The following is a 27,326-nucleotide window of genomic DNA, read 5'->3' as shown; positions in this document are numbered from 1 at the left end:
CTTTATATTACACTGACATTCCTATATATAACACTAACATTCCTATATAAAACACTGACATTCCTATATATAACACTGACATTCCTTTATATAACACTGACATTCCTTCATATTACACTGACATTCCTATGTATAACACTAACATTCCTATATAAAACACTGACATTCCTATATATAACACTGACATTCCTATATATTACACTGACATTCCTTTATATTACACTGACATTCCTATATATAACACTGACATTCCTATATAAAACACTGACATTCCTATATATAACACTGACATTCCTATATATAACACTGACATTCCTTTATATAACACTGACATTCCTTTATATAACACTGACATTCCTTTATATAACACTGACATTCCTATATATAACACTGACATTCCTTTATATAACACTGACATTCCTTTATATTACACTGACATTCCTATATATAACACTGACATTCCTTTATACTGTACATCACTGCCGTTCCTCACCTGCATTACCACCTATAAAGCTTCCAAGTATCAATTTGTATTTCTCAAATTCTCCCATAATCTGAAATGATTTGTATTTAGCAAAAGATCGTCCGTAATTGAAGTTTTGTAGGTCCACCCGCAGCTCCCAGGTGCCTGCAATGATAGAAATATAATTCACTTTGCTAACATTACAATGAGAAAGGCTAGTCAGATGCTTGGTGCATAGGGAGAGGAATCAGTAGCAGGAAAAAAGAAGTGATAATGCCACTGTATAGGTCATTTGTGCGGCCCCATCTGGAATACTGTGTCCAGTTCTGGAGATTATATCACCAGAAAGATACAAATACATTAGAGAGTGTACAAAGAAGGGCAACTAAAATGGTGCATGGCCTACATCACAAAACATACCCGGAAAGGCTAAAAGATCTTAACATGTATAGTTTGGAGGAGAGAAGGGAAAGGGGGGACATGATAGAAACTTTCAAATATATCAAAGGTCTTAACAAAGTTCAGGAGGGAAACATTCTTCAAATGAAGAGAAGTATTAGAACTCGAGGGCATACACTGAGACTGGAGGGGGGAGGTTCAGGGGAAATTTAAGGAATAATTACTTCACAGAACGGGTAGTGGATAAGTGGAATAGCCTCCCATCAGAGGTGGTAGAGGCTAAGACTGTAGGGCAATTTAAACATGCTTGGGACAGGCATATGAATATCCTTACAAAGAATTAAGGTTCAAAAAGGGTTGAGATTGCCTAAAGGATAAAAAAAGGGGCAGACTAGATGGGCCAAGTGGTTCTTATCTGCCGTCAAATTCTATGTTACGTTTGGTCAAGAAACATTACAAATGAAGATATTCATTGTATCAGGGAATGGCATGTACAGAAGTATATCTGAAAACACTGATGGTCATTCTGAGTTGTTCGCTCGTTAGCTGCTTTTAGCAGCTTTGCACACGCTAAGCCGCCACCTACTGGGAGTGAATCTTAGCATATTAAAATTGCGAATGAAAGATTAGCAGAATTGCGATTAGACACTTCTTAGCAGTTTCTGAGTAGCTCGGGACTTACTCTGCCACTGCGATCAGTTCAGTCAGTTTCGTTCCTGGTTTGATGTCACAAACACACCCAGCGTTCACCCAGACACTCCCCCGTTTCTCCAGCCACTCCCGCGTTTTTCACAGAAACGGCAGCGTTTTTTCGCACACACCCATAAAACGGACAGTTTCCGCCCAGAAACACCCACTTCCTGTCAATCACATTACGATCACCAGAACGAAGCAAAAACCTTGTAATGCCGTGATTAAAATACCTAACTTCATAGCAAATTTACTTGGCGCAGTCGCACTGCGGACATTGCGCATGCGCATTAGCAACTAATCGCTCCGTTGCGAAAAAAAAAATAACGAGCGAACAACTCGGAATGACCACCACAATGTGGCCACATCAGTGTGATGGGAAGTGTGACATCAATACACCGTGCTTCTGTAGGACCCTGCTGCTTCCACTATGTATGTCTGTTAGGTAAATGTGATAGCCCGCACATTGTAGGCATCACCGAGTACCTGGCGAGTCTGCCTGATGTTTTAATGGGACAATCATTTAAAACGCAGAACCTTGTTTTGCCTTTTAAATGATTTCCCCTTTAAAACATTGAGCAAACTACCTATGGCTTGCATCACACAGACTATTACATCTACCCCACCCCCCCATCCACTCTGGACTTGGGGGTCAGATCCAAATCAGGACCCGCGGACTGGACTGATGAGTGATACTGGAAACTCGAGTGTATCAGACACTCATGGATTGGCCACCCACATAGGAAGTGATGAGTGTCTTCAAAGAGGTCAGTGATTACTGGAAGGCTCCCAGTCTGCCCTGGAACCAATTGAGAGACCCTCAGCCCCAGTTCTGACCTTCAGGACAGTGGAGCTGGAACCAGTACTTGAGAACTCAGGAGCAGGTCAGGAGGTAAAGCAGATAATCAGTAGTCCGACTGAAATCCACTAAAGATACTACAACTCAGATACCATAGCTGGGTGCACAGAGCCTCCACCCTTGGAGATGGACATAGATCCAGTACCCAGTCCCATAATACTCAGAGTGACCACTCCACTGGAGACTTGGCGTGAACATCAACACTCAGAGAGAGGACTGTCAGAACCCAACCACCATCAGTGGTGACACCAATGGTACGGTGTGCAGAGAGTCCCAGAGCCAATCTTGGAGCAGTGATACTGAGCGGAGAAGTGGTATGATGTGGAGCTCATGAAGCAGCAATGCAAACTGAAGTATCAAACTAGAGTAGACCACTGAACCTACAATGAGCAAGCGAGTTGTAATCAGAAGACTTGCTTGAAGTCACAAACGATAGCAGACCCAAAGACTTGGTGCTTGGAAGCAACTGTAACAGTCAAAGGTAGGATCAGAATACTTAAGACTACTGCAAGGACAACTGAGGCTGGAACTGGATTGTAAAAAAAACAGGCTGGAACCGGAATGAAGGACACAGGTTGATGGTTTGCAGACTGAACCTGGAAATAAGGACACATTCTTGAACTGGATTGGAGCCAGAGGAGACAGGCTAAAGATATGCAAGCTGAAATGGACTGAAATCTGACAGCGGCACTGAACCGGACTGGAACTGGGGAAGACAACGGCACTGAACAATTGTAACTGGAGGAGACAGTAGCACTGAACCGGACTGGACCCAGGGGAGACATTGGCACTGAATCACACTGGAACTATAGTAGACACGGCACTGAACTGGGTTGGAACTGGAGGAGGCAGCAGCACTGCATCAGGTTGGAGCTGGAAGAGAAAGTGGTACTGAACACAGGCTGGAGGTGTGCAGGATGGATACGGGCAATAGGTATGCTGCAGTGGCAGAGGAGACTCACAGGTAGCGGAATAGAAACAGAAACCAGGTAACAGGAGCACAGGTTTGGGCAGTAGATCAGAGACAGGAGATACTCACGGAAGAGTGATCACACATAGGAGCAATGTTCCATGTTGCTCTGACAGTGTGCTAGTGACAGGTGTGGCTGTAAATAAGGCACTGTTGCAGCGGATAGGTTGGAGCAGTCATGTGAGCGCAGCAGACAGGTAGTGACTGGATACTGGTGTTCAGCTGATTATGAACCTGATTCAGAGATGGATGCAGATTGCTGCATATGCAGCAAGATCTGCGTTCATCTTCGCGCATGTTGGGGGCCGACAATACAGGGCAAGGCCGCCCAGCATGTGTGAGGCCGCCTCACCAAGCATCCGTAATTTAATTGCAGACATATTGAATTACCCTTGACCCCTGGCTGCGCTGTCAGGCGGTCTGATCAGAGCGGCTGCGTGTGACGACACGCAAGCTGCCCCAAAGATGCTCCCGGGCTGTCCCCATTTGGCCTGCCACACCCCCCCATGAACGCCTGCTACAAATAACATTGCGACGGCATCCTTCCGAGATGCGCCCGTAATGCTTGAGGCCACGCAGGCGCAATGCGCCCTCTGTGCGTGCACAGTTTGCTGATATAGGCATACTGTGCAGCAGGACGCAGCAGCTGCCGGCTCTGAGTGAGCTCCTATATACATTATACCTGTGCCCATGCAACTTAGTGAATTGCTGGCATCTTCCTGGAACAGGATGGCTCACCTTAAAGAAACACCACAGGGCCCAAGTTTGCAAACATGGGAGTATTTGGTCATTTTTACAAACATGGGAATTTATCAAAGTGAAAACATTGGAGTATTGCACGGAATAGAACTTTGAAATACGTCACTATACCGACGATGGAATTCCGAGCCGGGGGGAAAACTCTGGCAGTCGGCATGCCGACTAAGAGGGACTATTCCCACACCCATAGAGTCAGCCAAACTAATTTTCCATAGACAACACTGAAACATGGAAGTTTACTCTGAATCGTGTTTGCAAACACACTGGTGATTTGTTCAAACCTGAACCAAAATACACTTTTCAAATAGACATCCCCCTCAGCCGCGTGTTAAAAGAAGCCTACACAGATCAGTGAGGTCCTGCAGTGCTTCTCTATGTAAATGTGTCTGCATTTTTTAAATATGACATGAGGTTCCCCCACCAACAAGCATAACCAGTCCCTTTGAGTCAGTCCTGGTTACAACTATACAGGGGGGAAATTGTGCACGGTTTCCCTGTATTTTAAGAATCAGTATTGGACTCTTGGACTGCTACTGGTTCATTCCTGTTCTTTCACTGACTGGCCTTGGGCCAATCAGAACCTGTGGGCAGTGCTTTGTGGTATCAGAGGGTGGAGCTATATTCCGTGTCCCGTCACCTTGTAGAAAAAAAAGGAACCATTGGGTGGTTCTGTACCATTATTGGCGGGAAATCATCTGGTTCTCTCCCATCGATGGCAAAAGTATTTTTCTAAATGATTTGCCATTAGCCATAAACCATCGATGATTTGGAAACATTGATGAATGATTGCCATCCATCCCTATCACTCTCTGCAATACACAAAATGCAGCTAACAACGATTATGGAGCTGAAATCACATGGACAATACCTTCACTTTACAATGCTAAGGGGGACATTTACTAAGCAGTGATAAGAGAGGAGAAGTGAGCCAGTGGAGAAGTTTCCCCATCAACCAATCAGCAGCTCTGTATCATTTTATAGTATGCAAATTATAGAAGTAACTTCAGTGCTGATTGGTTGCCATGGGCAACTTCTCCACTGGCTCACTTCTCAATCTCTATCTCTAATGGCTAATGGCATGTTACATAGGTTAATGTGAGATACAGGTATTATAGCATTGCTTAGCATGTGATATAATTATGTGATCCAGTATTGTGGTAGGTTTGTGCACTATGGGGCAGCATGCAATATATTGGGGGAATTTAAATGGGTGCGAGATTCCAGTCATTTTTCCTAAAATTAATGATTTTAGGAAAAATTAGACTTGGGACAATATTTACTAATATTCGTGTTTGAGTCGGTTTGTGTAGTGTTTTAACTCGTTTTGTATCGGGTGCATTTTCATGCAACTTTTTGAAACTATATACGCAAAGTTACGAAGCAGTCGACTTTATGGTTTTCGTGTTTTCCGATGTCGATGCCAGTCGTTTTTTTTTGGCACATTTACGGCCGTTATTGTCGTTTGCGTACGTGTTTTAATTGTGACATTTACTTCACACTAATGTATTATTGTTATTTTCCATTTATTATTTTTCATTATTCATATTATTATTTTTCACTTTGGGTTCATCATTATTGAGCTAATTAAGACGATCAACCTATTTCAGCTAGGGACCTCTATCCTGTACTCTCATTAACTCATGCCCATTACAGGGCATATCAGTGGCATGCGGTGAGGTCATTGGCTGGTGAGGCACTGCAGCCATAATGATCCGCAAAGTCCGGCGATGAACCTTACCGCCAACTTGTGATGTCATGGAAGTAGCCTGCCTACTTCTATTTTTTTTTTATTTAAACATTTTTTTTTACAAATATGTGTTTTAGGTAGCCCTTGAGTTGAAATAGTTGGGGGATTTGGGATCAGAGTTAGGCACCGCTTTTTATACATTACGGCAGACAGTCCCCCTTTTTACACATTACGGCAGACAGATTCCCCTTTTTACACATTACAGGAGACAGTCCCCCTTTTTACACATTACAGCAGACAACGTCCCCTTTTTACACATTACGGCAGACAACATCCCCCTTTTTTACACATTATGGGAGACAGCATCCCCTTTTTTACACATTATGGCAGACAGCGTCCCGCTTTTTTACACATTACGGCAGACAGCGTCCCCCTTTATAACACATTACGGCAGACAGCGTCCCCCTTTTTTACACATTACGGCAGACAGCGTCCCCTTTTTTACACATTACGGCAGACAGCGTCCCCCTTTTTTACACATTATGGCAGACAGCGTCCCCCTTTTTTACACATTACAGCAGACAGCGCCCCCCTTTTTTACACATTACGGCAGACGTCCCCTTTTTTATTTTTCTTACACATTACATCAGCAGATGAGAGAGAGAGTGTGTGTGTGTGTTTGGTACTCACCTTGGGGGGGCCACGATCCACCATCCACGGGACGCAGATCCTGGCAGCTGCGGCGATGCTCCAGAGCCCCTTAGAGCGGAAGACAGCCGGCGGCAGCAGGAAGCTGCTCTCTGGGGCTGAGTAGGGACGGCGGCGGCGGGACTCACGGACGACGGTGGCGGAGGGACAAGGGGAAGGCTTGCCTCACACCACTTGCAGCGGCGGGACAGACACTTGCGCTCTGGGACAGGTCCCCTCCCGCTTTGCTGATTCCGGGCTGACGGGCAGCCGGCAGCTTCCCGCTCCACCGCTGCTGGTCAGTCTTAGCTACAGGGACGTGATATGGGTTGAAAGCACGCCCCTGCCACTCCCCTGTCAAAGCGGTACTTCCACTAAGTGCCGCTTCAGCTGCATTTTTTAATGGGCTTTTACTGCCCAATTCTTGGTCCCGCCTCCCCGTTACCTTCCCTTTACACTGACAGCGGGAGGCACCGACAGCGGTGCCTCCTAAACTCATTTATAAAGAATATGTAGACACCAAGAATCATTAAGATAATAAAAAGCCTAATGCATATACTTATGACACAGAATATGTGTCATAAGTATTTCCTTTATATTATTTTAATGATTATGACAGGCGAGGCACTGCCTCCCCTGACTGCACATCCCTGGGGCATATCATGAGTTAACAGCAGATACAGGCCTTGGGACAAGTACATGTGCTCCAGGAGATTCTCTCTTTGAGAATTCAATGCTCTTGTAGCAGATTTTCAATAGCAGAAAGCCAGCACATGTCTATTTTCCCCCCACTTCCTGCTGACTTTTAATTTTGCTTTCTCCTGCAATCATTGTTGGATCAGAATCTTCCACTTTCAGGAAGAAGACATAGTACTTATTACAGTTATTTATATCTGATTACAGTCAATAGGTGTTTTGATTGCCTATTGAGGTTTGTGGATCAAAATTTCCACTATACAAAAATTATTATATTTTTTAACTACATAGGACAGTCACAGAACTTGGATACAGTTGGCAATATTGTTTCCAATGGTTTACTACTAGGAAAATGCGGTGGCCTCGGAGATCATCTCCAAAGAAGAATTTCGGTTTCTATACTTAGAACATCCAGTTATTCCCATTTACCACCACCTCCCCAAAATACACAAATCCCTCACTTCACCTCCCGGGCGTCCTATTATTTCAGGTATCCACTCTCTCACTTCCAATCTTTCTTTTTACGTAGATTCACATTTACAGCCATGGGTTCCCCTCCTTCGATCCTATGTTAAAGATACTACTCACTTTATGTCACTGATTTCAGGTATTAAATGGAAAGACACGTATGCTTTCCTCACTATGGATGTACAGAGTTTGTATTCAAATATACCCCACCAGAAAGGTTTATCAGTCATATCTAACCATCTCAGTCAAGATGGGGATCTTACTGATAACCACCAAAAATGTATTATAGATTCTATCTCATTCATATTACGCCACAATTATATCTTGTTCCTGGATTCACATTATTTACAGGTTCTGGGTACCACCATGGGGACTAGGTTCGCGCCTAGCTATGCCAACCTATACATGGGTCAATTTGAGGACCAACATGTGTGGGGCGGCGGGCAGGGTGCATCCCTGGTCCTCTATGGCAGGTATATTGATGACTTATTTATTATTTGGGATGGGGATGCACTTTCTGCACAAGCATTTGTTAATTCTCTCAATCACAACATGTATAATCTAAAAATTCACTCACCAGTATCACTCTCACTATATTAATTTTTTTGGTATGATCCAGCTGGATCATACCAGTGAAACGCGTTGAGCTTTTTCTCATCTGGACTTGAGCTTACCTGTTCCATCTGGACTCCGTTCTCCTAACCGGCCCGCAAAAGCCGTGTTCTCCTTTGGCACAATTTGGACTTCTCTCCCATCACTGGACCTTTTCATCAAACTGGCATTTACCCCTACAGCTATACAAAGGACTTGTTCCAAGGCTGATGCTCACCAACGAGGGGATCTGGTAAATATTTACCCAGTACAGTGAATGCACAGAGGGAGGCTGTCCTAGCCTTTAGGAATGGACAATTCTAACATTGGAGAATGTGAAATTTATTAAATCCTGTCCAGATAAGTTATGCCCAAGCTTTTATTGCCACCTTGTGGCAAGAGGAATTCCTTCTTTTTTAAAATTGTTACATGTGATATGTTATTAAATTGTTACTTTTTTACATAGAACAAACCATCCGTATTATTATTATTATTATTATTATTATTTTTATTATTATTAATAATACATTATTTTAACCTCATTCAGCCAGCGCTGGTACACATTTTCTTTTCTATTGTCTAGTTTTGAGGAATTGACCTTCCTCCTACCTGCTGCTGTTGGCCGCGCACCTGCTTATTTGCTATTTGTACCATCCAATCATTGCACTGCATGAGGTACTCATCATTTATGGGACATTGCACTCAATCCTCTTGCGGCATATGGAATTTGCATTGGACTCTCTAAACACCATCTAAAAGAGACTCTCTATAGTGGAATATAACTGGACACTTCACATCAGTTAAGGGAAAAATTCGGAACGGATCCTATGGAACTCACATAATACATGTCCTGAACCAATACTCTGGGTAAACTCTATCCTTTTATGTATGCACATGGCATAATATTATTGCACAGAATATTGTTGCTTTTTAATGAGTTATTGTTTTTTAATAAATTGTTTTAAAATTTACACATTTAGTGAATTATATTGTTCTTTCCTCTGGTAGCGCAGCCTTCTTTTCTTCTTCTTTCAGTGTAACATATTGGGAGTGACTTCCCTCTAAACATTGGCTGCTGCTTAGCTTAGCACCTCACATCACAGCGCCCGAATACCTTTGGGTATTATTTACCTTTATTATTCAATTGAATCATCACACAGATTCCTACTAGGTCACAAGGCAATTATGTTCCAATATAGGAACATATTAAGAGGTCTAATGATATACAACTGAAATTGCCTTTTAGAATTAAATGTTATATGTTTGTATGTCAGTGTGAGTCTTTGTGATTGTATTAAAAGTTTTATTATTATATAAGAGAGCCCCATAAAAAGGAGTTGTCTTTCCTCTTTGTATTATAACAGGTCTGGTAAAACATAGAAAATACACTCCTTTTCATTACCTCAGGGTCTTTTTATTATTGTATGAGGGAAAAGCTGCCTGTCTGTATAAATCATTTTTATACTTATTTTATTATTTTATTTATTTTTTATTCATTTTATTTGCTTTTTATTAAGATTTGATTTTATTCCATCAAGCCGCTCCCGAGTTATACCCTACTGATTATAAATACCGTTGCTGTACAGCGCGTTCCTCATGGATCATGTGACCTCCTAGTGCTCATTACCTGATGACGTTATCTGGTGCAGATTCTCATTCCCCAGCCAGAACTCTGTCAGGCGGCTACCAAACCCCATCTTGTAGGACTTCCAGTCACGCTGGAAATCAACGGAACCATCATAGCGTCTCTGAAATACCTGTAAGTGAGAGAGGAAATGAGGCCGAAAGCTGCACAGGGACCACGTTTGTCAAGGCTCAGGTCCAGGGACCCTGCGGTTCCAGCTCTCATCACTGAGCGACTCCGGGGAACAGATCTTGGCTTGTTAGGCTCTATGACCGTTGGCTAATTAGCTAATATTGACAGATGCATTATAGTGTATATATATATATATATATATATACTGTATAGTGTTAACTACTACATTTAACAACTGTTTGTGGCCAGGATGTACTAAAAGAAAAATGCAGGTTTTTAAGCCCCGTCCACCGGCTTATTGATGCAGAAGGTATTGCCAGCTTTTTGTGACTTTACCCTATAGAAACCTATTGGCTTCTTACTGCATCCCGTCATCCAGCACCGCTCACGACGCGCCCCCCCATACTTTTGTGCTGGCAGCCTCCCATCTCGGTCCCAGATCCCAGCTTCCTCCTCCCTCAACAACACAGCCAGCTGTTCTTCCGGCTGCAGGGAGGAGGAGGAACCGAGGACTGGATGCAGATGTCACCTCCAGGTGCTAGGAGGTGACGGAGACCCCCGCCAACCCTCTCATCCGGCACACCAGATATCGCAGGGGGCCTCATTATCGCATTGTGATACTAATCGCATATGTCAGTATATATGCGATTAGTATCACTGCGGAATGTGGCTGCATTCTTTGTACATCCCGTCCTGTATGACTTGGTAAGTGGCCCCAGCTGTGAAGTTTCAACTGAACAGGAGACACCGCAATAAACTGTTTTGCCATAATAACTATCATTGAAAGTTTTACCATATTGGAGGAATAATAAAATAAAAATCTCAGATTCTGCAACACTGGCTCAGTTCAGGCAAATCTCAAATTTGCCAGGAACAGGCCAGAGTCAATCTCAACACGTCACAAGTCGCCATCCTAATTTTATTTATTTTTTAAAGATATAAGTTGACAGATGTAGGTCTTTTGCAGTGAGATATTACAACCTGCACCAACCCGGCCTGCTGCACCTATGGCTGCTCTGTGGCGGTGATTGACAGGGCCGAATTTAGGGGTCAGGCTGCCCCTAGGTACATTATTGGCCACCGCTGCCCCCCCTTTCATCACGTCATTGACCCCTTCATTTCGGCCGCCAGTCCAGATGCCTCGAGACCACCAAAGCAGCCGAAACCTCACCCTACTACCAACTCCTGGGCCGCAATTTGCTGCCAATTGTCTTACCCCCATCATTTGCTAAAATAAATAAATATATATATATATATATATATATATATACAAGTTGAGTTTCCCATATCCAAATATTCCGAAATCCGGAATATTCCGAAACATGGAATTTTTTGAGTGAGAGTGAGATAGTGAAACCTTTGTTTTCTGATGGCTTATTGCACACAAACTGTTTAATGCACAAAGTTATTAAAAATATTGTATTTAATGACCTTCAGGCTGTGTGTATAAGGTGTATATGTAACATAAATGCATTCTGTGCTTAGATTTAGGTCCCATCACCATGATATCTCATTATGGTATGCAATTATTCCAAAATACGGAATAATCCGATATCCAAAATATGTCTGGTCCCAAGCATTTTGGATATGGGATACTCAACCTGTATATACACTGTATATATATATTTGTAGTGACGAAAAAAAATAGAATCAGCCAGGTGTGCCTCCCCACATCAAGTGCCGCTCCTAGGTACGTGCCTCATGTGCCTAGTGGAAAATCCGCTACTGGTGATTGAAGCATATTATGGACACTTTGGATGGCTTTGTAGTCTCCAGGGCACTGCTTGCTCACCCCTAGTTACGCCCCCAGTCAGATGTAATAGAGAACGAGTTGTAAAGTTGACAGTTACATACACCCCATTGACTGCTGGAACCCCTGTGGGTTGTTATAGAAAGTTAGGGGAAAGTTTCTTGGGGACATGTTATGTTAACTATGTCCTCAACATCTGTATCACTATAATACATATTATTAGTGTCACTTGTAACATCATGCAGTAATCAGGGTTGTAATGCCGGCCATTGGGTTTTTGAAGTTCCTTTAAATTCCCTGAATGTGTGACCTGCTTATGTGTAGGACATGTAGAGGTTTCTAGAGAAAGACTTACCATCCAGCCTCCACCATCAGTGTGCATGTCACACAGGACCCTCAGGGGGGTGCTGCCATCCGGGTATATGGTGTACCAGTCACTGAGTAACTCTCCATGATCCCGCAGCTCCTTACAGTTCCTGGCTTCTGAGAGATGGGAAGGAAAAGAAAGATACAGTGAGACAAATTTGTTGGTACCCTTCCATGAGAAAATAAGAACCCATATTTTTCTCTGCAATAACTTGAAAGTGACAAAAGGGATTGACATCCAGCATTGTTTATTCCATAATTAATAGAAATCAGACTTCATTTAATTTTTGATTTAACTGAATATTTGAAAGAAACATGACAATTTCATGGTCAAAAATGGGACCCTTCGTATAATACTTTGTTGCACATTCTTTAGAAGCAATCATTGGAATCCAGCGATTTCTGTAGCTCTTAGTGAGACCTCTGCATCTATCAGCAGGTACTGTAGCCCCTCTCTTCCTGAGCAAACAACTCCAGCTGTTTCAGGTGTGATGGGTGCCTTCTACAGGCTGCATCTTTCAGCTCTTTCCATAAATGTTTGATAGGATTCAGATCAGGGCTCATAGAGGCCACTTCAGAACATTCCTGTCTGTTGCTCTTACCCGTTCTTAGGTGCTTTTAGCTGCAGTATGCTTTGGGTCATTATCCAGTTGGAGGATCCATAACCGACTACTGAGCCAGAGCTTTCTTACACTGGACAGTTAGTTTCACTCCAAAATGCCTTGATAATCTTGATATTTTATTGTGCCCTCCATATAACCAAGGCACTCCATCCCAGAGTCAGCAAACCATCTCCAAAACATAACCAAGCGCCTCCTTCATGTGTCACAGTCAGGATGATCGGTGAAGTTACGCTGCTGAAGCAAATTAACTGGCTCAGCTCACCCAGTCTGTATGTCTTTGAAGTTTTTCTTGACTGTTGGCGCTTTTTTTTTTTTTTATTATCATACTCACTATCTTTCTGTTTGGGGTTGATTTTCCTCTTGTGGCAATATCCAGAGAGGTTGGCGTCTTAAAAACTTCCTAAACATATTGGGACTGTAGTCACGGCAACATCAAGTTACTCGGAGATGTTCTTACTATCTTTACCTTTAATGCACTTGTCTATAATTTTCTTTCTGATTTTCTCAAACAACTCTCTTTTTTGCTTTCTCTGGGACATGTTCAGTGTGGTGTACACGATGATACCAAACAGCATTCTCTATTTAAATATGTTGAATGACTGAAGTTTGAAGGCATGTGATGCTAAGTAAAAAAAAACAGTATGAAATATCACTAAAATCCAATTGATTATTATTATTTCTTAGGGGTATTAACAAATGTCTCCAGTTCATTTTAGAATATCTTTAGAGAATAAGCAATAATGGGGGTATATTTACTAAGATTCATAATTGTCGGAATTTGGTTGAAGTTTAAACACGAATGACATCGGGAGTGATAATTTGCAACTTTTTGTTTGTTTTTACGCCTCATTTACTATGCTGTCGTATTCTGCATTGTCGTGTTTTCCAATGTCGATGTGATTCGTAATTTCGGACAGTGTTTTACGGGAGTGATTAGTAAGACACTGCCGAACTCAACACAATGAATCCCGTGCGGATCTATGAGATCCATGCAGGGCTTCATTGTGTATTTTAAAAAAGTGTTTAAAGTGTTAAAAATCTGAAAAAAAATTGCGTGGGGTCCTCCCTCCTAAGCATAACCAGCCTCAGGCTCTTTGAGCCGGTCCTGGTTGTAAAAATACAGGGAAAAAATTGATAGGGGTTCCCCCATATTTTAACAACCAGCACTGGGCTCAGGCTTTCTGCTGTGTTTGTACATCTTCATTCTTTTGATCAATTGGTAACTAATTATGCCACAGCTGTATGTAGTGCCTCATGGCTCATTGAGGTCATTAGAGCCTAAATAATGGAAAGGCTGAATTCTTATCAATATGGGCAGAGCAGAGAAAATCGCTGCTGCAGTGAGCGTTAAAAAACACCAAGTTTGCAAGAAAGTGCAATTTGTTTTTGTGTGTTGGCCTGCCATGTGTTTTAACAACTGTGGATAAATGTTTTTCTTTTTTTTCTCTGTGCAGAATTTTGCTTTATTTCTGAAACTATGAATATTTTTTTGATGCATGTTCTTTTATTATTATTTTTATTGCCATCAGCAACAGTACATTTTTTACTTCAATTTAAAACCAAGGCTCTCATTCCGAGTTGTTCGCTCGCAAGCTGCTTTTAGCAGCATTGCACACGCTAAGCCGCCGCCTACTGGGAGTGTATCTTAGCATCTTAAAGTTGCGAACGAAAGATTCGCAATATTGCGATAAGACATCTCTGTGCAGTTTCTGAGTAGCTCGAGACTTACTCTGCCAGTGCGATCAGTTCAGTGCTTGTCGTTCCTGATTTGACGTCATAAACACTCCCAGCGTTCGCCCAGACACTCCCCCGTTTCTTCAGCCACTCCTGCGTTTTTTCCGGAAACGGTAGCGTTTTTCCCACACGCCCATAAAACGGCGTGTTTCCGCCCAGAAACACCCACTTCCTGTCAATCACACTACGATCGCCTGAGCGAAGAAAAAGACGTGAGTAAAAATCCTAACTTCTTAGCAAATTTACTTGGCGCAGTCGCAGTGCGAACATTGCGCATGCGCACTAAGCGGAAAATAGCTGCGATGCGATGAAATTTTCCGAGCGAACAACTCGGAATGACCACCCAAATACGCTATGTTTCTACATATGTTTGCAAAAAATAACGTGGAAGAATGTAAAAGTACAGCTTGTTTTGCACATATATATGTATGCATATATGAATCATGTCTGAACATGTCCCAATTTGTTTTTACAGCGACAAAGCAAAAACATGCCCTTATTTTAAACATGTAATTTGTTTTGACTTTTACAGTGACAAAGCTTAAATTAAGCCAATGCAAAGACAATATAAAATCCAGGATCATTTCTAAAAATATTCACTATGCACTGTTGTATAATATAAATTAGAATTTTCTAAATGCTATTTAATTCGTAATAAAGAAAAAAAATGCTATGTAGTATTACTGTTAAATATTCCGCATGGGCTTGAAAAACGTATGAATATTTGCAAGATAATAGTTAACATCTGGTTTTAGACAATAAATAACATGTGGCTATTGTGAAATTTTCACCATTGCATTATTTGTGTTGCCTCACATGTGAATACATCCATTCATTCTAATAGCATGCTATATACTTTAACATCTGGGAATGTGTAAGAGTCATATTTCTGTGTACCCTACTATGTTGGCAATGAAGAGATAATGGCTGATAAAGCAAACAGCCAAAAGGTACAATTTAATAATAAATAAAATGTAATAAGCTTTTAAAAAAACTCCAAGTTTGCAAGAAAATATCTTGACAAGACTCTGAACTGCTGTCTTTAAAACTAATTAAAAAATGGCCCCAGTCATGGGTAGAAGATGCAATTTAACCAAAACATTTTGCCAAAGCAGCGCAGCGACTCTAGCCACAAGCGTTGAGAGTGGAGCTAAAAGCCAACGTTTCTGTTTAGTGGGAAAAAAAATGTAAATAAAAAAATAAATAACATTTAATTGAAACAATCAATGCGTTAAACAATGCTATATTCTAAAATGTGGAATGTTTTTAAGATTTTTCTACAATTACTGAAATCCTGAGTGTTGCACGGTGCTGTAAGCATTTTGATGTATATTCACTAAGCCGGGATAACCCTGTGCCAGGATAACCCAGTTCAAACCAATTTACCAAAAGGGTTACAGCAGAGAAACCTTCTAAATAATATATTTTAATTGTAATAAACAGTACCTAATAATGACCCCACAATTTGTTACAAACAGTTACTAATATTTACCCCATCAATTTGTTTACTAGTTATGCCACTAAAGCAGGCCCTAGGCGTAGGCAAACTAGGCAAATGCCTAGGGGCACAAGCAGCTTCTTCTGATTAAAATGATATGTGGAATGCCTATATTCTGTGTGTAGCATTTTGTATGCAGATACAGCCAGTCACACACAGAATATAAGCATGCTGCATACTGTATAATTTTAATCAGCAGAAGCTGCTTGTGCATCCTAGCCACATTGCAATGCATTTTTATAAAAAAAGGCTCCCAATGTTAGCAGAGTTGCCAGCTGCCTCTGGACAAGCATCTCTTGCCGTCTGGCTCATTGAGGCAAGATGTCTGAGGACATATCTGTATCCAAGCAGAGACAGAGGTCACAGTGTTAGCGGCTGTGTGAGTGCTGTGTGTGAGTGGGTTGGTTGTGCAATAGTGTTCAGCATATGTGAGGCATTATGTGTATTAGGGCATTAATAAAGATTGGCATAATGTGTAGGGTACATTATGTTTATAAGGACATTAATAATGTGTGTCATGTGTAAGGGGCATTACTGTGCGGTATTATGTTTATAAATGCATTACTAATGTGTTTCATTATGTGTATAAGTGCACTAGTAATGTGCGGCATATATGTAAGGGTCATTATGTGTATAAGGACATTAATAAAGGTTGGCATAATGTGTAAGGCGCATTATGTTTATAAGTACATTAATAATGTGTCATATGTGTAAGGGGCATTACTGTGTGGTACTATGTTTATGAATGCATTTCTCATGTGTGGCATTATGTGTATATGGTGCTCTAATGTGTTGCATAACGTATAGAAAGGGCACTTCTGTGTAGTCTAATGGGAATAAAGAGCAATATGGTGTGATGTAAGGTGAATAAGGGGCACTACTGTGTGGTATTATGTTTATAAATGCATTACTAATGTGTGTCATTATGTGTATAAGTGCACTAGTAATGTGCAGCATATGTGTAAGGGACTTTATGTGTGTCATTATGTGTATAAGGGCATTAATAATGTGCAGCATATATTTAAGGGTAATTATGTGTATAAGGACATAAATAAAGGTTGGCATAATGTGTAAGGCACATTATGTGTATAAGGACATTAATAATTTGCGTCATATGTGTAAGGGGCATTACTGTGCGGTATTGTGTTTATAAATGCCTTACTAATGTGTGTCATTATGTGTATAAGTGCACTAATAATGTGCAACATATATGTAAGGGTCATTATGTGTATAAGGACATTAATAAAGGTTGGTATAATGTGTAAGGCGCATTATGTTTATAAGGACATTAATAATGTGTGTCATGTGTAAAGGCCATTAGTGTGTGGTATTATGTTTATAAATGCATTACTAATGTGTGTCATTATGTGTATAGTGCACTAGTAATGTGCGGCATATGTGTAAGGGACTTTATGTGTGTCATTATGTGTATAAGGGCATTAATAATGTGCGGCATATATGTAAGGGTCATTATGTGTATAAGTACATTAAAAAAGGTTGGCATAATGTGTAAGGCACATTCATTAATAATGTGTGTCATGTGTAAGGGGCATTACTGTGCGTTATTATGTTTATAAATGCATTACTAATGTGTGTCATATGTGTGTCATATGTGTAAGGGGCATTACTGTGTGGTATTATGTTTATAAGGTAAAGTGGTACTGTGTGATGGAACGTGAATAAGTGACACTATCGCATGATAAAATGTGAATAAAGCTGCAGTACTGGTTAGGGCTGGCTGTGTATGCCACAGAGGCATGTATTGCCTCATGGCTCTTGAAGACATCATTTTTATCTGTTGGATAAACTTTAGTAAACTAGTCAAACTATAATTTTGTCATTTTCATAATATATCATTATATTTTTCATTGTACACACACTATAGCAAAAACAAAAACACATATTACACATGAAAATGTAAAAACACAGTTTTAGTTTGCACCGCATGTATTTGTTTGAACTAGAAAAAAATATAGGAACCATGTTTTAATCAAATTACACATTTTATAAAAAAAACTGGCAATATACTACATACTTCAAAAATGTCTCATAATATATACAATAGATTTTTCATTGTACACACACAACGCAAAAAACAAACACATACTAGACATGAAAATGTCAAAACAGTTTTGTTTTGCAGCACATGTATTTGTATGAACTAGAAAAAAATATATAGGGACAATGTTTTAATCAAATTACACGTTTTATCAAAAACTGGCAATATACTACATACTTCTAAAAAAAAAAAATCAACAAGTGGTTTCACACAATGAGAGCTTTATGGTTTCAATTTCATATATTGACATCTACACTCACAAAGATGGATAGATTACTTCGCTAATTAGGTGTCCGTCTATTTTAAAATGCTCAGATAGCCTCAAGTCCTAACCCAGGAAACGGACCCCCTGACCCCATCAAAGTGTTTTTAAAGGGGGGCGTGTCAACCTGTCAAAATCAATTAAGTTTGATAGAAAGTTGCTCTATCCTTACTCGCAGAACTCTGTGAAAATGGCCGCTGGGCCATTTTCACAGAGTTTTAACACCGCCATGGACGTAGCTGTGGGACTCCTGAGGGGTGAGTATTCAGAAAATGGGTGCAGCGTGTGTGGTGGGGGCCCCCTCTGGACTCAGGGGCCCGGGTGCACCACACACACTGCACCCATTATAGAAACACCAGTGCTTCAGTGGCATCAGAAGGGGGGTGCTGCTCGCACCCAGGTGTAACCTTCAGAGGGGGTGACACCAAAATGCTGGCTTCTCCACAGTGACAGGAGAAGGGTGCTGCAGTGTGATATTCTGCTACAGCACTCAGCTACTGTCATAAAGTAGAAGCCGACACTGCAGGCACAGTTCTCTGGGGGCAGCAAAGCATCTCTGGGGACCCTGGGCGGCCACAGGAGTGACATCACTTTGATTTCCACCTAGGCCACGCCCCTTTAATTTAGGCCATGCCCACTTTTCAGCTGCTGGTGCCCGAGGTGTGCAATGGGGGTGACAGAGTGCACACAGGATGTCACCAGACCCAGTGACTCCTCTGGTGGGATTAGTATGAAGTACCCACAATCAAAATCCAGACGGTCAAAATACCGACAATTGACCGATAGTCAATATACCGACAAGGTGAAAATACCGACATTTAAAATGTCGACAGGTCGAAGAGTCGACACAAGGTTTTCATTGGTTTTTAGTGTATATGTCGGCATAGGTCGACATTGACACCGTATAAGTGTAACGTGTCCCCTCGCATGGCTCGCAGTACTCGCCATGCTTCGGGCATGGTGGTTCGCTGCGCTCGGCGCACTATTATATTCCCCCTCCAGGTCCACTGGGATAGTGAAGTATGAACAAGTTGGTTTCGATGAAAAAATCATGAAAAACTCCTGGCAACTTTTTGACCTGTCGACATTGTAAATGTCAGTATTTTGAACTTGTAAGTGTTTGAAATGTCGGTATTTTGACCGTCGGGAGTTTGATTGTAGGTAAATTGACTGCATCCCCCTCTGTCAACCTTTACAACATTTTCATACAGGAAGCTACAACTCAAATAGTTACTATACATTTCTGTTGTAAAAATTCATTAAAAACTAAATGTATAATGACAGAAATAAATGTGTGTATGAAAGAACTTACTGTACTTAAACTTGTCTATTCTCTGGGAATGGCCGGGAGGCTCCAGAAAATCGTGTGTTGCACCTGCAACCCCCCTCCCCTGGAAGGTAGCCAAGTCTTCCAGAGCTTGTCTCCACCACCCTCATTCACGGTCACTGGTCTGCACTACACTGCAGCTATCTGTGAAAGTGGGCGGTGCCTGCCGATGCAATAGATGCTGAAACATGTCATCATAGCCACGCCCCCTGCTGTACAGTACCAGTAATGTCTGCATTATACAGCGGGGGGGGGGGGGGGGGGGTGAGGCTATGATGACGTAAACATACAGCAATGACCTACCGGCTGCCTCTATCACTGCATCACGACCCCACCCTTATGACAATCCACACACCCAGCATTGCCCACCACTGTGCCGACCTGGGGGGGCAACCATTAAGTTGGCAACTCTGAACTTACTGTAGACAGTTTCCGGAATGTCTCTCTTATCCCCTGTGGACATAAAAAAAATGCACAATGATAAAATGAGAACATTTAAAAAACAATAATGGGTTGTAAATGTAAAATAATCAGTACGGACAAAACATTACCCGGGCATTGTGCTGGGTACTGAAATTACAGATAAATGATGATACATTATGGGAAGCAATTATATAAAAGATTGACAAACAAAAAGCAGCTAAGAGTGAAAATGTGGCTGAATGAAACTGAATCTCCCGGACACTGTTGGACCCTCTTCACTTTGGCCATCAGCCCCAACTATTCACAGATATAGATCTGTCTGAGGTTGGCAATGGTCTCATCAGTACTAAAAATAAAGGTCATTCTATGTCTCCTAGATCTCTCTGTTATATTTGCCACAACTGACCATACAAAGCCAAAATCCCTAAGTTGTCCTATACTGGTTCTCATCCTTTTACGAGATTTTTTGTTAAGTGTTTGTTGATCTCTATCCATCTATCAATTGGAGACAATGAGATTCAGTCCTTGGTCCTCTACTCTTCTCTATATACAGTATGCAAGGGCGGGATGTAATGAAGTGCGAGTTCGGCGGCCGTGTGGAATGCTGGCCGAACTGTGACTTATTTTAAAGGGGCAATCATGTACAAGGCATGGTTTAGCCTGGTAAATGATTGCCCCGTTAAAAAAATATCCAAGTTAGGCTGCCTCATGCATAAGTGTAAGCCTTGGCTCTAAGCTATCATTGGTTCATCACATACATTCTGTAACCATCATGTTACATACATATAATACACATTTCCAGAATATGCTCATGTCTCTCACAGAAAATACTGCAGATACCTGAATTCATGAAAAGACTACAGCAATACCCTCCTAACTGGTCTTCTCATAACTGCATTGGCTACAGCAATACCCTCCTTACTGGTCTTCCACTAATAGCATTGGCTACAGCAATACCCTCCTTACTGGTCTTCCCCTAACTGCATTGGCTACAGCAATACCCTCCTTACTGGTCTTCCCCTAACTGCATTGGCTACAGCAATACCCTCCTTACTGGACTTCCACTAACAGGATTGGCTACAGCAATACCCTCCTTACTGGTCTTCCCCTAACTGCACTGGCTACAGCAATACCCTCCTTACTCGTCTTCCCATAACTGCACTGGCTACAGCAATACCCTCCTTACTGGCCTTCCCCTAACTGCATTGGATACAGCAATTTACTGGTCTTCCCCTAACTACATTGGCTGCAACAAAACCCTCCTTAATGGTCTTCCGTTAACTGCATTGGCTACAGCAATACCCTCCTTACTGGTCTTCCCATAACTTCCCATAACTGCATTGTTTACAGCAATACCCTCCTTACAGGTCTTCTCCTTAACTACATTGGCTACAGCAAATCCCTCCTTACTGGTCTTCACCTAACAGCATTGGCTACAGCAATACCCTCCTTACTGGTCTTCCCCTAACTGCATTGGCTACAGCAATACCACCCTTACTGGTCTTCCCCTAACAGCATTGGTTACAGCAATACCCTCCTTACTGGTCTTCCCATAACTGCATTGGCTACAGCAATACCCTCCTTACTGGTCTTCCCATAACTGCATTGGCTACAGCAATACCCTCCTTACAGGTCTTCTCCTTAACTACATTGGCTACAGCAATACCCTCCTTACTGGTCTTCTCCTAACTGCATTGGCTACAGCAATACCCTCCTTACTGGTCTTCTCCTAACTGCATTGGCTACAGCAATACCTTCCTTACTGGTCTTCCCCTAGCTGTGTTGGCTACAAGCAATACACTCCTTACTGGTCTTCTCCTAACTGCATTGGCTACAGCAATACCGTCCTTACTGGTCTTCCTCTAACTGCATTGGCTACAGCAATACCTTACTTCCTGGTATTCCCCTAAATGCATTGGCTAAAGCAATAGCCTCCATAATATTTTTGATAAAGAGGGCGCAGCAACGTCTTTTCTTTTTGAAGAAATTAAAATCTGCTAGTGTGAGTAAAGGGACCTTGGTAAATTTTTATCATAGTGTTGTGGAGAGTGTACTGACCTACGGGATTGTCGTATGGTTCGGAAATTGTACTGTTTCAGAACGAAAGGCCCTGGATCGGGTGGTTAGGACAGCAGGTAGAGCAATTGGTGTCAGGTTGCCTAGTATTTATGAGATATATGAAAAGAGGATCCTTAAGAAATCTATGGCCATTTTGGGGGACCCTAGTCATCCAAATTACCCAATCTTTTCAAGATTGCCATCAAAAAGACGCTTTAGGGCTGTCTACTCACGCACAAAGAGGCTGCATAATAGCTTCTTTCCGAGCGCAGTACGCATGCTAAATTGTTAAATGTTTCAATCTTAGGCCTTGAAATGTAACTCGCTGCACGTTTATGTTATGTGATATGGTTTTGCTTGATTTTTTTGTTGACATCCCTTGGTGTTTGTTAATGACAATAAAGATATATATAATGGTCTTCCCCTAACTGCATTGGATACAGCAATACCCTCCTTACTGGTCTTCCGCTAACTGCATTGGCTACAGCAATACCCTCATTACTGGTCTTCCTCTAACTGCACTGGATATAGCAATACCCTTCTTACTGGTCTTCCCCTAACTGCATTGGCTACAGCATTACCCTCATTACTGGTCTTCCTCTAAAGGCACTGGCTACAGCAATACCCTCCTTACTGGTCTTCCCCTAACTGCATTGGCTACAGCATTACCCTCATTACTGGTCTTCCTCTAACTGCACTGGCTACAGCAATACCCTCCTTACTGGTCTTCCCCTAACTGCATTGGCTACAGCATTACCCTCCTTACTGGTCTTCTTCTAACTGCACTGGCTACAGCAATACCCTTCTTACTGGTCTTCCCCTAACTGCATTGGCTACAGCATTAACCTCATTACTGGTCTTCCTCTAACTGCATTGGCTACAGCAATACCCTCCTTACTGGTCTTCCCCTAACTGCATTGGCTACAGCATTACCCTCCTTACTGGTCTTCCTCTAACTGCACTGGCTACAGCAATACCCTCCTCACTGGTCTACCTCTAACTGCACTGGCTACAGCAATACCCTACTTACTGGTCTTCCCCTAACTGCATTGGCTACAGCAATACCCTTCAAACTGGTCTTCCCCTAACTGCATTGGCTACAGCAATACCCTACTTCCTGGTCTTCCCCTAACTGCATTGGCTAAAGCAAAAAAATCCTTAATGGTCTTCCCCGAACTGCATTGGATAAAGCAATACCCTCCTAACTGGTCTTCTCTTAACTGCATTGGCTACAGCAAAACCCTCCTTACTGGTCTTCCACTAACAGCATTGGCTACAGCAATACCCTCCTTACTGGTCTTCCCCTAACTGCACTGGCTACAGCAATACCCTCCTTACTGGTCTTCCCCTAACTGCACTGGCTACAGCAATACCCTCCTTACTGGCCTTCCCCTAACTGCATTGGATACAGCAATTTACTGGTCTTCCCCTAACTACATTGGCTACAGCAATACCCTTCTTAATGGTCTTCCGTTAACTGCATTGGCTACAGCAATACCCTCCTTACTGGTCTTCCCATAACTTCCCATAACTGCATTGTTTACAGCAATACCCTCCTTACAGGTCTTCTCCTTAACTACATTGGCTACAGCAAATCCCTCCTTACTGGTCTTCACCTAACAGCATTGGCTACAGCAATACCCTCCTTATTGGTGTTCTCCTAACTGCATTGGCTACAGCAATACCCTCCTTACTGGTCTTCTCCTAACTGCATTGGCTACAGCAATACCTTCCTTACTGGTCTTCCCCTAGCTGTGTTGGCTACAAGCAATATACTCCTTACTGGTCTTCTCCTAACTGCATTGGCTACAGCAATACCGTCCTTACTGGTCTTCCTCTAACTGCATTGGCTACAGCAATACCTTACTTCCTGGTATTCCCCTAAATGCATTGGCTAAAGCAATAGCCTCCATAATATTTTTGATAAAGAGGGCGCAGCAACGTCTTTTCTTTTTGAAGAAATTAAAATCTGCTAGTGTGAGTAAAGGGACCTTGGTAAATTTTTATCGTAGTGTTGTGGAGAGTGTACTGACCTACGGGATTGTCTTATGGTTCGGAAATTGTACTGTTGCAGAACGAAAGGCCCTGGATCGGGTGGTTAGGACAGCAGGTAGAGCAATTGGTGTCAGGTTGCCTAGTATTTATGAGATATATGAAAAGAGGATCCTTAAGAAATCTATGGTCATTTTGGGGGACCCTAGTCATCCAAATTACCCAATCTTTTCAAGATTGCCATCAAAAAGACGCTTTAGGGCTGTCTACTCACGCACAAAGAGGCTGCATAATAGCTTCTTTCCGAGCGCAGTAAGCATGCTAAATTGTTAAATGTTTCAATCTTAGGCCTTGAAATGTAACTCGCTGCACGTTTATGTTATGTGATATGGTTTTGCTTGATTTTTTTTGTTGACATCCCTTGGTGTTTGTTAATGACAATAAAGATATATATAATGGTCTTCCCCTAACTGCATTGGATACAGCAATACCCTCCTTACTGGTCTTCCGCTAACTGCATTGGCTACAGCAATACCCTCATTACTGGTCTTCCTCTAACTGCACTGGATATAGCAATACTCTTCTTACTGGTCTTCCCCTAACTGCATTGGCTACAGCATTACCCTCATTACTGGTCTTCCTCTAAAGGCACTGGCTACAGCAATACCCTCCTTACTGGTCTTCCCCTAACTGCATTGGCTACAGCATTACCCTCATTACTGGTCTTCCTCTAACTGCACTGGCTACAGCAATACCCTCCTTACTGGTCTTCCCATAACTGCATTGGCTACAGCATTAACCTCCTTACTGGTCTTCTTCTAACTGCACTGGCTACAGCAATACCCTTCTTACTGGTCTTCCCCTAACTGCATTGGCTACAGCATTATCCTCATTACTGGTCTTCCTCTAACTGCATTGGCTACAGCAATACCCTCCTTACTGGTCTTCCCCTAACTGCATTGGCTACAGCATTACCCTCCTTACTGGTCTTCCTCTAACTGCACAGGCTACAGCAATACCCTCCTCACTGGTCTACCTCTAACTGCACTGGCTACAGCAATACCCTACTTACTGGTCTTCCCCTAACTGCATTGGCTACAGCAATACCCTTCAAACTGGTCTTCCCCTAACTGCATTGGCTACAGCAATACCCTACTTCCTGGTCTTCCCCTAACTGCATTGGCTAAAGCAAAAAAATCCTTAATGGTCTTCCCCGAACTGCATTGGATAATGCAATACCCTCCTAACTGGTCTTCTCTTAACTGCATTGGCTACAGCAAAACCCTCCTTACTGGTCTTCCACTAACAGCATTGGCTACAGCAATACCCTCCTTACTGGTCTTCCCCTAACTGCACTGGCTACAGCAATACCCTCCTTACTGGTCTTCCCCTAACTGCACTGGCTACAGCAATACCCTCCTTACTGGCCTTCCCCTAACTACATTGGCTACAGCAATACCCTTCTTAATGGTCTTCCGTTAACTGCATTGGCTACAGCAATACCCTCCTTACTGGTCTTCCCATAACTGCATTGTTTACAGCAATACCCTCCTTACTGGTCTTCTCCTTAACTGCATTGGCTACAGCAACTCCCTCCTTACTGGTCTTCACCTAACAGCATTGGCTACAGCAATACCCTCCTTACTGGTCTTCTCCAAACTGCATTGGCTACAGCAATACCCTCCTTACTGGTCTTCTCCTATCTGCATTGGCTACAGCAATACCCTCCTTACTGGTCTTCCCGTAGCTGCGTTGGCTACAAGCAATACACTCCTTACTGGTCTTCTCCTAACTGCATTGGCTACAGCAATACCTTACTTCCTGGTATCCCCCTAAATGCATTTGCTAAAGCAATAGCCTCCATACTGGTCTTCCCCTAACTGCATTGGCTACAGCATTACCCTCATTACTGGTCTTCCTCTAACTGCACTGGATATAGCAATACCCTTCTTACTGGTCTTCCCCTAACTGCATTGGCTACAGCATTACCCTCATTACTGGTCTTCCTCTAAAGGCACTGGCTACAGCAATACCCTCCTTACTGGTCTTCCCCTAACTGCATTGGCTACAGCATTACCCTCATTACTGGTCTTCCTCTAACTGCACTGGCTACAGCAATACCCTCCTTACTGGTCTTCCCCTAACTGCATTGGCTACAGCATTACCATCCTTACTGGTCTTCCTCTAACTGCACTGGCTACAGCAATACCCTCCTCACTGGTCTACCTCTAACTGCACTGGCTACAGCAATACCCTACTTACTGGTCTTCCCCTAACTGCATTGGCTACAGCAATACCCTTCAAACTGGTCTTCCCCTAACTGCATTGGCTACAGCAATACCCTACTTCCTGGTCTTCCCCTAACTGCATTGGCTAAAGCAAAAAAATCCTTAATGGTCTTCCCCGAACTGCATTGGATAAAGCAATACCCTCCTAACTGGTCTTCTCTTAACTGCATTGGCTACAGCAAAACCCTCCTTACTGGTCTTCCACTAACAGCATTGGCTACAGCAATACCCTCCTTACTGGTCTTCTCCAAACTGCATTGGCTACAGCAATACCCTCCTTACTGGTCTTCTCCTATCTGCATTGGCTACAGCAATACCCTCCTTACTGGTCTTCCCGTAGCTGCGTTGGCTACAAGCAATACACTCCTTACTGGTCTTCTCCTAACTGCATTGGCTACAGCAATACCTTACTTCCTGGTATTCCCCTAAATGCATTTGCTAAAGCAATAGCCTCCATACTGGTCTTCCCCTAACTGCATTGGCTACAGCAATACCCTCCTTACTGGTCTTCCGCTAACTGCATTGGCTACAGCAATACCCTCCTTACTGGTCTTCCTCTAGCTGCATTGGCTACAGCAATACAATCCTTACTGGTCATCACAGAACTGTACTGGCTACAGCAATACCCTCCTTACTGGTCTTCTCATAACTGCACTGGTTACAGCAATACCCTCCTTACTGGTATTCCCCTAACTGCATTGGCTAAAGCAATACTTTCCCTACTGGACTTTCCATAACTGCATTGGCTTCAGCAATACCCTCCTTACTGGTTTTCTCCTAACTGCATTGGCTACAGCAATACCCTTCAAACTGGTCTTCCCCTAACTGCATTGGCTACAGCAATACCCTCCTTACTGGTCTTCCCCTAACTGCATTGGATACAGCATTACCCTCATTACTGGTCTTCCTCTAACTGCACTG

General features: G+C 42.5%; 2 protein-coding genes across 5 annotated transcripts in view; one reads left to right on the top strand and one right to left on the bottom strand.

Moving 5' to 3' along the window:
- The window catches only part of LOC134948168 (ficolin-2-like), a 625,934-nt gene that overhangs the window by 449,134 nt on the left and 149,474 nt on the right, over positions 1–27,326 (top strand). The gene's annotated exons all lie outside the window — the stretch shown is intronic.
- LOC134948164 (ficolin-2-like) overlaps positions 1–27,326 on the bottom strand; it is a 59,259-nt gene that overhangs the window by 6,878 nt on the left and 25,055 nt on the right. For all 3 annotated transcript variants that reach the window (XM_063935991.1, XM_063935990.1, XM_063935992.1), the window contains 4 exons: positions 20,065–20,097; positions 12,131–12,258; positions 9,897–10,026; positions 494–628 (listed from right to left, as the gene is read on the bottom strand). In XM_063935991.1, the coding sequence (XP_063792061.1) occupies positions 494–628; positions 9,897–10,026; positions 12,131–12,258; positions 20,065–20,097 (426 nt within the window). The remainder of the gene's footprint in view (positions 1–493; positions 629–9,896; positions 10,027–12,130; positions 12,259–20,064; positions 20,098–27,326) is intronic.

This window comes from Pseudophryne corroboree, chromosome 8 (genome assembly GCF_028390025.1).
Source record: "Pseudophryne corroboree isolate aPseCor3 chromosome 8, aPseCor3.hap2, whole genome shotgun sequence".
Classification (NCBI taxonomy): Eukaryota; Metazoa; Chordata; class Amphibia; order Anura; family Myobatrachidae; genus Pseudophryne; species Pseudophryne corroboree.
Note: the sequence above shows the minus strand (reverse complement) of the source record. Positions and strands in the feature narration are given on the sequence as shown.